This window comes from Protopterus annectens, chromosome 6.part0 (assembly GCF_019279795.1).
Source record: "Protopterus annectens isolate FY-2018-M chromosome 6.part0, PAN1.0, whole genome shotgun sequence".
In the NCBI taxonomy this organism is placed as follows: domain Eukaryota; kingdom Metazoa; phylum Chordata; order Ceratodontiformes; family Protopteridae; genus Protopterus; species Protopterus annectens.
Window position 1 is genome coordinate 882,221,823 of NC_056737.1, and position 12,612 is coordinate 882,234,434.

Genomic DNA, 12,612 nt, shown 5'->3' on the forward strand with positions numbered 1-12,612 from the left:
ATGCCATCAGAGCAACCAACTACCGGAGTTTATAAAAAGCGCAAGAAAAGGACAGGCACCCGAGGTCCAAAACCGACGACGAGTCTTCCGCTAGGCCTGTCGCCGGTTCTCAGTGAGGTGCTTTCGCAGCCCCTGACTCCCGCTACCTCAGAGCCACAGGCCGCTTCAGATTCCCATGTGGAGCCGAATAGGCCGCTGAAAATTCAAGTTATTGGACACTCGGAAACTATTCCCTCAGATGGGTCCGGAGCCACTGAGCAGGCATTGGCTTCTGAGGGTGTTTTCAGGCCTACACAGTTATATGTAAAACCAACTTCAGCTTCAAAGGCAAAGTCTAAAGCAGCTCTAAAGACAAAGAAACAAGTACAGCATTCTCCTGGACAGGCCTCTATGCCTAAAAAACAGATGCTTAAAATGGCCGAAGACCTAATTACTTTGATCAGGGGTTCCCATCCCCCTCCTGATAAGAGGCCTAGGCAAGAGATAGAATATGCATCTTCAGATCAGGTTTCCATTTCCTCTGATTCCTCTTCTGACCAGAAATATTCTCTTCCTCACTATGAGGATTCTGATGCCGAAGAATCTATTCCTTCAGCCTCCCCTCCTGAGGATTTTTCTTTTGGGGAAACCCTGCATACTATGAGGGAGCATTTCCACTGGGAGAGCCAAGATTACTCAGAATCCAAGAAAAGGCTCAGAGACTTCCTTTTATTGCCTCGGCACAGGCCCCTTGCTATTCCTCCTGTTTTAGACATTGTAGATGTATTTTCAGAGTCCGGACTGTCTCCTGACTCTTTGCCACCAGCTCCTGTTAAGCCAGACAGATATTACAGGGTTCCTGATTCACATAAATTTCTTTATAAAAACCCTGCTGCAGACCCAGAAACAATCTCTCAGGGTCCCAAAGGGGTCAAGGCGTCCACTGCAAAAAACCCTATACCCTCTGATAGGGATTCAAGGGCCCTGGACAGATGGGGGGAAAAGATTTATACTTCTGCTACCTTGGCTGTAAGAGCTTTAAATTGTCAATTTCATATGCTTAAATATCAGCAATATCTAATGTCACTGCTTAAACAAAAAATGTTGACAAATTCAGAATGTGCAGAAAACAAAGAAATGCAGGATTTATTGCATGCAGCTGAACAAGTAGGAAAGCATACTTTGCAATGTGGTTTTGATTCTCTAGAGGCCTCTTGCAGGGCCGCGATTACAGGTTCTGTCATTAGGAGACATGCTTGGTTAAAAGAACAGAATCTGCCCGATCATGTTAAAGCAAAATTGTTAGATGCTCCATTACAACATGATACCTTGTTTGGTGTTAAAGCAGAAGAGGTTTTGAAGAAAATGGAGGACAAAGCTAAATCTATGCAAACGGTCAAGGATTTCTTACAGGTACAGCCTCCCAGATTTAGCAGGAACGGGCCTGCAAAGAATTGGTCCTTTCCAGTGTCAGACAGGCCACAAAGAGGTAGATACAGAAGCCCCAGAGGCAGATCACAGCCCCAAGGCTCATACAGGCCTAAACAATGGGGTGCTTCAACCTCCAAAAGTGGAGAAGAAAAATCACAGCCATACAGAAAACAGTCTCAATGACTTTCCCTTGCTAGCACCAAGCACTTATCTTCTGGCAGCTCCTTTGGGGGGAAAGCTAGCACTTTTTGCTCAAAATTGGCATATGATCACCCAGGGCAAATGGGTCTTAAATATCGTGTCCCAGGGCTACAGGTTCCATTTTCACACCCTGCCAAGGCCAAACGGTATACCAGACGTGCCACGCAATCAATGGGCAGAGGCACAAAAACAAGTTTTATCCCTCATGGACATGAGGGCCATTCAGCAAGTACCACAGCAAGAGCAGGGACAAGGATTTTACTCAAAACTATTCTTGGTGCCCAGAAAGGACAAAACCTGGAGACCAATACTGGACCTGTCTCTCCTGAACACATTCCTGGACATTCCAAAATTCAAAATGTTAACTCTGCAGCAGCTTCTGCCCATGCTGGGCAAGAAGGCTTGGCTTGTGACTTTAGACCTAAAAGAGGCATACATGCATGTCCCAATCAGACAATCTTGCAGAAGATGCCTCAGATTTATAGCTGGCTCAATGCATTACCAATTCTCTGCACTGCCCTTTGGCTTACCTACTGCGCCCAGGGTCTTCACAAAGTGCCTGGCACCAGTAATTGCTTTTTGCAGACAAAGAGGAATTCAAATATATCCTTACTTGGATGACTGCCTTATTCAAGCAGAGAACAAGGACACTACTACAGCATCTGGTGTTTGTAAAAACATTACTAGCAGGCTTAGAGTACACATTAAACGAAAATAAATCAAAACTCATACCCTCTCAAGAGATAATATTCCTGGGTGCAAGCTGAAGTACAACTGCCCAGATGGCTTATCTCACGCCAGACAAACACAGACAACTGACTACTTATTTCAAATTGTTGGCAACAAAGACCCAGTTATCTGCAAGAAAAATTCTGCAGGCTTTGGGCTTCATGGCATCCTGCATTGTGCTAATTCCATATGCAAGACTGCATATGAGGAAACTTCAATGGTATCTAAAAAGTGTTTGGACTCAACATTGCCACAGCCTGGAAACAATAATTACCCTCATTCCCTGCCTGCAACAGGAGTTTCGATGGTGGGCAAAAGCCTGTCACCACAGCATGGGACAGCCATTCACCTTACCCACAGCCAGGCAGACATTAACAACAGATGCATCAGATTATGCCTGGGGGGCCCATATGGCAGGAAGATGTATTCAGGGCACATGGTCCGCAAGTCAAATGCATCTACATATCAATCAAAAAGAGATGCTAGCAGTTCAGAATGCCCTGACAGCCTTCAAGGATCTACTTCATCCAGGACAACTACTGATAAAAACGGACAGTACCACAGTCATGTGGTACATAAGCAAGGGGGCACACATTCCTACCCCCTCTGCAGACTAGCCATGAACTTATTGACACAGCATTGACTTACCAAGTACATCTGCAAGCACAATTCCTGCCAGGAAGGATAAATACTCTGGCAGACAAACTAAGCAGAAACCTAATGGATCCCCACGAGTGGAAATTGGATTCACAAGTCTTCAGCATGATAACAAGGAACTGGGGATGCCTGGACATAGACCTATTTGCCTCTCCTCACAATTGCCAACTGCAAAGATTCTGCACAAGGACTTATCACAAGCAAGCATGGAAAGTGGATGCTCTATCTTTCAGCTGGAAAAACCTAACAGTATATGCCTTTCCTCCTCTGCCTCTCCTCCCCAAGGTACTCCTCAAGGTCAGACAGGAGAAGCCAAAAATGATACTGATTGCCCCAGACTGGCCCCGCCAGCACTGGTACCCAATCCTAAAGAGCTTGTCCCAATGCCCGGCTTGGACACTACCTCCGATACCTCACTTATTGACTCAACAAGACAGTCAGATACTGCACAGCCAACTCAGGACCCTAAACCTGGCAGCATGGTGGATAATGTAGCCATTCAAGACACACCTCTTTCTAAAGCAGTTATGGATGTTATTTTGGAGGCCAGGAGGCCTAGCACCAGAAAATCTTATGCAGAAAAATCGAAGAGATTCTGTGCTTGGAACCAGGCACAAGGTATTGAAACGATTGTTCCAAGTATTCCTCAGATTTTGCAATACTTAACTGAGATGCTGGATAAAGACCTTTCCCTTTCATCCATTAAAATTCATGCCTCTGCCATTTCAGCTCATTACAATACAGAACCACCTATTTTTTCTCATCCATTACTAAGGCAGTACCTCAGAGGGGCCAAAAACATAAGACCCCCAAGGAGAGCACCAGTACCTACATGGGACCTCAACTATGTCTTGGAAAAACTTACACTGCCTCACTTTGAGCCAGCCCCTGCAGCTGATATAAAATTCTTATCCTGGAAAACAGCTCTGCTCCTAGCAATAACCTCCGCTAGATGAGTCTCAGAGTTATAGGCACTCATGGCTGTGGAACCTTTTATCATTTTCCATCCTGACAGGGTTTCTCTGAGAACAAACACTACATTTATATCTAAGATAGTGACTTGTGTGGCCCTTAACCAAACAATTCACTTGCCAACTTTTTACTCAAACCCACAGAATAAGGATGAGACACTTCTGCATTCTTTGGACATTCACAGATAGCTACGCTTCTACTTGGACAGAACCAAAGCTTTCAGAAAGACTGAACAACTTCTAGTAGCATATGCTGCAGGATCACAAGAAAAGCCTATCTCAAAGCAGACTATTTCAAAGTGGATAGGCCACTGCATTCATTTCTGCTATTCACAGCATAGCAAATCAGTGCCTAAGGGCATTAGGCCACATTCCACCAGAGCAGCAGCCACTTCAGCAGCCTTCCTCAGAGGAGTACCAACCAAAGACATCTTAGAGGCTGCAACTTGGAGTTCAGTGCATACTTTTACAAAGCACCATCACTTACCTCTCTATTCTAAATCCAGGGCAGGCTTTGCCACTGCAGTTCTGCAGTGCCTGATAGCCTCTCCTAATCCTATTTAGCACCAGCCTCCCAACCATAGCTTTGGGATTCAACCCAATTGCAATGACTGCAACAGTGAAACACGATGAACATAGTACCTACCATAAATGTAGATGTTCGAGTGTATTCACTGTTGCAGTCCAATTTACCCTCCCTCCATCCCTCTTTTCATTGCTGGGACTTATCTGTACTTCTGTATTCTATACAACCTATGTGGTGTATTTGCTTGTAGATGAAGGAAAAGTTGTTTTTTGGTTATGCATGCTTTTTGGCATTAGTGAGCCTACCATTTTAGGGGCACCTGACATCTGGGGCAAGAAAAACTGAAGAAAATGGCGTCTGCTGCATCTTTTATACCCCTGGCGCACTGACGTCAGGGAGGAGGCGACAGCAGCCGACGCCGGACCAAGACCTTGGAACACAGGCCGACTGCGGGTAGCCTGCCAGCAGGATAGCCCAATTGTAATGATTGCAACAGTGAATACACTCAAACATCTACATTTATGGTAGGTATCTGGAAAGAAAAAGGAGGACAAGGAGACCTGGTGGTGGAATAAAGAAGTACAGGAGAGTATGCAGAGAAAGAGGTTGGCGAAGAAGAAGTGGGATTGTCAAAGAGATGAAGAAAGTAGACAAGAGTATAAGAAGATGAAGTGCATGGCAAGTAGAGAGGTGGCGAAGGCTAAGGATAAGGCGTATAAAGAGTTGTATAAAAGGTTGGACACTAAGGAGGAAGAAAAGGACCTGTACCGATTGGCTAGACAGAGGGACCGAGCTAGTAAAGATGTGCAGCAGGTAAGGAATATAAAGGATAATGAGGGAAATGTACTCACAAGCGAGGAGAGTGTGTTGAGCAGATGGAAAGAGTACTCTGAGGGGTTGATGAATGAAGAGAATGAGAGGGAGAGGAGGTTGGATGATGTGCGGATAGTGAATCATGAAGTGCAGTGGATTAGCAAGGAGGAAGTAAGGATAGCTATGAAGAGGATGAAGAATGGAAAGGCTGTTGGTCCAGATGACATACCTGTGGAAGCATGGAGGTGTTTAGGTGAAATGGCAGTGGAGTTTTTAACTAGATTGTTTAATGAAATCTTGGAAAGTGAAAGGATGCCTGAGGAATGAAGAAAAAGTGTTTTGGTACCGATTTTTAAGAATAAGGGTGATGTGCAGAGCTGTAGTAACTACAGAGGGATTAAACTGAATCAGTCACAGCATGAAGTTATGGGAAAGAGTAGTGGAAGCTAGGTTAAGAAGGGAGGTGATGATTAGTGATCAGCAGTATGGTTTTATGCCAGGAAAGAGCACTACAGATGTGATGTTTGCTTTGAGAGTGTTGATGGAGAAGTACAGAGAAGGTCAGAAGGAGTTGCATTGTGTCTTTGTGGATTTAGAGAAAGCATATGACAGGGTGCCTAGAGAGGAGTTGTGGTATTGTATGAGGAAGTCGGGACAGTCAGAGAAGTATGTAAGAGTGGTACAGGATATGTACGAGGGTAGTGTGACAGCGGTGAGGTCTGCGGTGGGAGTGACGGATGCATTTAAGGTGGAGGTGGGATTACATCAAGGATCAGCTCTGAGCCCTTTCTTATTTGCAATGGTGATGGACAGATTGACAGACTAGATCAGACAGGAGTCCCCGTGGACTATGATGTTTGCAGATGACATTGTGATCTGTAGTGAGAATAGGGAACAGGTGGAGGAGGCCCTGGAGAGGTGGAGATGTGCTCTAGAGAGAAGAGGAATGAAGGTCAGCAGGACTAAGACAGAATATATGTGTGTGAGTGAGAGGAAGGACAGAGGAATGGTGAGGATGCAGGGAGTAGAGGTGGCGAAGGTGAGTGAGTTTAAGTACTTAGGATCAACAGTTCAAAGTAATGGTGAGTGTGGAAGAGAGGTGAAAAGAGTACAGGCAGGATGGAGTGGGTGGAGAAGAGCGTCAGGAGTGATTTGTGACAGACTAGTACCAGTAAGAGTGAAAGGGAAGGTCTACAAGAGGGTAGTGAGACCAGCTATGTTATACGAGTTGGAGACAGTGGCATTGACAAAAAGGCAGGAGTCAGAGCTTGACGTGGCAGAGTTGAAGATGTTAAGATTTGCACTGGGTGTGACAAGGATGGACAGGATTAGGAATAAGTATATTAGAAGGTCATCCCAGGTTGGAAGGTTTGGAGACAAAACCAGAGAGGCAAGATTACGTTGGTTTGGACATGTGCTGAGGAGGGATGCAAAGTATATTGGGAAAAAGATGCTAAGGATGTAGCTGCCATGTAACAGGAAAATAGGAAGGCTTAAGATAAGGTTTATGGATGTGGTGAGAGAGGACATTCAGGTGGTTGGTGTGACAGAGCAAGATGCAGAGGACAGGAAGAAATGGAAGCAGTTGATCTGCTGTGGCGACCCCTAACGGGAACAGCTGAAAGAAGACACAACTGTACTTTCTGACTTGCAAGCAAGCCCCTTTTCAGAGGAGGCCTGGGGATAAAAGCTGCACAAGAAATAACAGCAACTCTGGTAACATTTAGCAGCATTGCATATAAAGTAAAACAGGAGATGTTTACAGTAGTACTGTACAGTACACAGTATGCATAGGTAACATTAGCAGCATTACAGACAAAATGAGGATAAAGCAGATACTTATGAAGTAAAAATATTTTTTGCAGTAACATAGTCAGCATTGGGTGCAGTACATTAGGTTAGATATACTTATATGCATTTTGTCTTAAAAGTAGAAGACAGAAAAATAATAGAGAGAAGCAATTGTCGGTGATGTGTATGTAGGAAAGAACTCGTAGTTTAGGAATGATTTTACTTTGGTAATAGCAAGGGTATAGCCAAGGAGTCAAGCAGAAACAGTTTTAATTTATCTTTGAAGATAAGTGTATTGTCAAGTCTAATTGAAGAAGCAATTGAGTTCCAGGATTTTGAGATACAGTTGGAATAAAGAGCATTTCCTGCTTTGTTGTGAATTTTGTGAATTGAAATAAGTAAAGCCCAAATGACAAACTGGTAAACAACAAAAACAACTAGGAGTACTGGAGAAACTGAAAGACTTCCTAGTTTTATTTGGAACGTGTTTTCCATAAAAAATCTCAGTGCAATAAAAAATGCCCAAAGCCACAAAAGGTTCAGTTCAAGTTCGATAAAAAGTCAGAACCAAAAGGCAATAAAATAAAATTGCAAGTTCCAAACATAGTAAATTACAATCCACAGAAGTGCCTTTGTCTTCATATGGGAAAACTTTATCAGATGCATGCATTAATCACCAAGCCCATTTTCTACTCCAGTGAAAAAGTGATTACCAGTCCTTTGACAGGCGAGCTGCCTTAATCAAGAAATATCATTGGTAGTTCAACAGTAAACTGACCAGGAAGTGCATACATTGGCCGCTGCACTTAAATGCTGCAATATGCCCAGGACTTAGTGAATGTGTGCATGTAGCTTGTTTACTTAAACTGAAAGAAATAGAGGTAATAGATGAAAGAAAGTTTAATTACACGCTTCCTGGTCGGTTTACTTAGTACTTAGAATGCCCCTTGTTGTCTGTATTTTAGAAATGGAGATTACTTCTCCAGTTTTCCAATCAAGAGGGGGTGGACTGTTTTTCCACACAGTGAAAAAAGGCACTTTAACTACAACGTGTGAAACAGGTACAGTTCCTTTAGCATTTCAGACAGATCTTATTCACTCCAACTGCCTTGCTAGCACAGAACTTCAGAACCAGACATAAACCGACCCAGTCCCAGCAGTTTCTTCTGACTCAGCCTTCTCAAAGGAGGGCATATCCATGTTGAGGATTTTCTACAAGTGTGCCTTCTGCCTCCTAATAGTGTTTACATTTTGCCTGGTACTGTTCCCCACCCCCTCCAAGTTGACTGACGGCTTGTCTGAACCTCTTAAGAGGCCTTGTGATAGTCATTCACCATGGTCTTGTCAAACTTTGCCCATATGTGGATCATTCACTTCAGTGACTGCTCAGCTGCATCTTTCCTGGCCTTTAGGAACCTATCCTTCAGATCTAGAGATCACCCCCCATGGGCATTGTGTGTAGGTTGCTTTCTTTAATTTGATTTCCCTTCATCATCATCATTCTTATGTACATCCTAGGGTTGCCAGTGTGACAGGCAACAGATACCCTTTGTCCACTGCCTCAACTACTGAGATCTTGAGGAAAAGCCCATCCATGGTTCCACATCTCAAACCTTCCCAGTCGTGTGGAAGACATTTTTCTGAAGGTGGTTGTTAAACACTTAAAACACATACCCTGCATTCAGTTGGCACGAAATTGATCAGTAGTAGTGCTCAGTTTCAACAGGTCAAGAGCACACTTAACTTAAAGTAAGCCCCCCACACAACCATTTATATATAGTAATTCCACATCTTCACAACAGGGGAAAAAGGTGAAGGTAATTTATTCAAGCACGCAGCAGCGTCAGACAAACCACTCTCATTCACGTGGTAACATTCATCTTTCAATCTCGATCAGATGTGTTTAGGCAGTTGCAATTTAAGCAGTCTCATAGATGTTTCCAAGATATCTTCTTGCAGAAAGTTTGTTTTCCTGGTCTGTTCAGCCTCCATCCAACCAATATCACCACCAGGTGGTAGTGAGTTGACAGCTTAGTACCTCTCTTGACCTGAATGACCAGAAAGTACAGTATAAAGTTTGATAGCATGACTAACATAGTCATAAAAGACCAAGATGTTTCCCTTCCAAGCACACTTGTATAGTCCAGCAGTAAGATAAATTTAAATTGAGATTATCTGGCAGCATAGTCTAAAGAGTTAAGTTTATGACGTGATAATAAGCTTTATCCTGTTGTCCTTGGTTTGTTTCCATTAACTTTTACTTGCAAACGATCATTCTGAGCAAGACAACTAACCATACCATGCTCTGTGGTCACCACCCTTGTCTGAAATAGGCTTACCTAGTCAGAATATTAAAAATTTATGTACAAGTGTACTTCCTTGGGTTGGGCAAAATATTGCACCCATTTAAATTCAGAGTTCAATGATTTTTGCCCAAAAAATGTTATAAAATCTAAGCAGATTACTATAATATAATAAATGTTAAAAGTATACCATAAGTAGTGACTGCTTATGAAAACACTGAGTATGTCACTAAAAAATATTTGATGAAAAAAATGTAACACCATTCATTAACTACTTACTGCTAATATTTCACCACGCAAGAAGTGAAAATTGAGAAAGTGAAAAAAATGTCTTTCTCAAGCTGGTGTCGATGAGACAAGCAACCTCCAGAAACGTGTAGCTCTGGAGATTTGTAATTGTTGCACTATGCACAATTATAGTGTTAAAGTCAATGCATGAGGTTTACATGTCTGCAAAATGCACACTTTTTTGTAGCTTTCAACAGTGTTTAGCTGTGTTTGAAAGAATTTGTGCTTTTCTTTTAAGTCATTGTCATTCTTTGTGTTTCTTTCCAGCTTTTGGAATTATTTGACAGTGAAGATCCTCGGGAAAGAGATTACTTGAAGACAGTTTTGCATAGAATTTATGGAAAGTTTCTTGGTCTTAGGGCATTTATCCGTAAACAGATAAACAATATTTTCCTACGGTAAGGGAGATGCATATTTATTTCAAAAATACTGTATAGTCAATTTATAGCCTTTATAAAATACTTTATTTTTTATTTATAGATTTGTGTATGAAACTGAACACTTCAATGGTGTAGCAGAACTTCTGGAAATATTGGGAAGGTAAATTGTGCATAATCCTTGTAGTTTCATTTATTGTCACTGTGTGTTCGGTAATAGTCATTGCAGTGTTGCAGCATTCAGATGTATTTATGATGCAGTAATGGCATAAGAGCGTAGCACAAATTCTAGTTAAAATCACATTGTAGACCTGAAAAGAGGTCCATTTAGATCAGTGTTCCACTCTGGTAAAGAAGTCCAAATGAATAGATTTAATCAATACGTATAAAATAAGTTCATGATGACGGAAGTGCATTTGACAAATCATACTGTATAGCTGTTTACCATTACAGTCGCTGCTAATGTATGATTACTTTAACATGGGAAATCACTGCTGGTAGAGAGATGCCATTCCAATCTGACCTCTGTAGAGCATTGGCAGATGTTCTCAGTATGTAGTTGGACTTGTCCCTTAGACTTGGATATCTTTCCAGAGTAACTGCTAAATGGAGGGACAGTTCATGTAATTTTCATTTCCTTATTGCTGCAAGAAGTAATTTGTCATCCTTTCAGGTGATTCCCAAGAATAAATTGCCTAGTTTGAAAATTTTTTAAATTGCTTTTCTGTGTGACATTGGCTACATTTTTGTATTTCCCTTTTTTTTAAATGGGACTGTAGTTACTGCACTGACCTGTGAAGGTGCAACTGTGAAATTCTGACTTCAAAGTCTTGTAATTGATAACTTCCAGGCAGCTGTGTCGTTTACCAGCTACATTTTCCTACCAGAGTTTGTGTTTAACCCATGTATACAGAAACATGTATGTCCTTGGGTAGCATAGCACTTGCTCTTCTTATCTGTCCATATACATGCATACTATTGTCGCCTGTAATAATGGATGGTAGTGTTTTATGGGATGATACAGTCCCTCTCCCAAGTTGGTAGAGCTACCTCGTCTCTTCTCAGTCCTGCGTTGTCTCACCGTCTAATGACCAAGGTTAAAATTGCAATTCTTATGTACTTGGCACTTAACCAGGTAGTAATCCCTCTGGGACATTTTTTTTCTGTGTCAAATGTAATAAATAGCAGAAATGACCAGTAGCATTCAAAATTACACAGGAAAGGTTACACATTTAAATTTACACACTACATAGTCATTCCAAGTAGAAATATAGAACATATTAAATAGTATCGTAGAAGGTAAGCAGAATATTACCAAAAAAACTGTCAACAGTTACTTCTGTACAGTAATAATCCCTGTGTACACAGTGCCCAGCATTAGAAATAGCACTTACTGTACTCTGATGCCCCATTCTGATGAGCTCTGCTTTATGCAAGTATTTGTCTGGCAATGTGCATGCTTTGTTGAGGACAGATCTTGATTGCGTAAGGGTAATTCTTCTTACGGTAATCAGTGTATTGTGTTACACTTACAAGCACTAAGTAAGATGTTTGTTTGGCCAGCTGAAATGTGTTCCAAGTATTGTCAGAGAAGCTTTTCACCTTCCAGGTTTTTGACCATTACTCCAATTTTAGAATTACCTGCAAATGTACTTGTCAACACACTATATTTAGTGGAAAAGGTAGAAATAAACATGTAAAATAAGTGACCCAAGGATAGAAACTTGAAGCAACTCCCATGGAAAGATCTCAAGCTAGAAAAGATAACATTTCTTACTTGCACATTTGTGTTTTTCATTGGATGCGAGGTTATACTGTCGTCCCAACTATTTGAGTTGATGGTAGCTTAGGTGACTGTAAAAGATTTCATGGCACTACTGAAAAACAAAAAAAAAAAAAATCACCAGTTAGACACCCAGAACCGAAGTACTCTTTAATGTAAACAGCATTAACTCCACAGTTAAGCGCTTTCATCTTGTCCAGACTTCTTCAGAACTGTGAAGAACCAAACTAACAAGCAAGTTGAGAGAGTAAACCTTCCCAACCAGCATCAGCCAATTAAAGACAAACTTATTAGCAGGTTCGAATTTATTTCATTACTTCTTATCCTGTAACCATTCCTCTGATCCAATCTAGATCTAGGTCCTGTCAGACGTGTTATAGAAGTTAAACCCAAAAACCCATTTGTATGTATGCGTTCTGTCTGCCTTCCATTTTCTAACTTTTCCTCTTGATTTTTAAAGTCTTCAGTGAATTCTAACAGTTCCTTAATGTGATAACAATTCTGAAGCACTATAGCAAAGACGGCAACACAAATCTTGAGTTCGTTGTCCAGTTCGTTATCTTTTTTGCACTGTTTTGACACGCACTATCCCTCGGACCAATTCATCCAGCCTACAACGTTCCTTAATGTGGCTGGATAATAGTCTTTCATTTCCTTTTAATTGTTTATTTCTACTAGAGTAAACTAACTAATGATGTATAACACCCTGGTTTGTCTAGAAATCCTCATACCAGCTTAGTAACAATATTTCTTTTGTGATGCA

General features: G+C 41.6%; 1 protein-coding gene across 3 annotated transcripts in view; it reads left to right on the forward strand.

The window, feature by feature from the left end:
* The window catches only part of PPP2R5E (protein phosphatase 2 regulatory subunit B'epsilon), a 2,371,886-nt gene that overhangs the window by 1,664,728 nt on the left and 694,546 nt on the right, over positions 1–12,612 (forward strand). For all 3 annotated transcript variants that reach the window (XM_044074552.1, XM_044074554.1, XM_044074553.1), the window contains exons 6-7: positions 9,957–10,087; positions 10,170–10,229. In XM_044074552.1, coding sequence (XP_043930487.1) covers positions 9,957–10,087; positions 10,170–10,229 — 191 coding nt within the window. The remainder of the gene's footprint in view (positions 1–9,956; positions 10,088–10,169; positions 10,230–12,612) is intronic.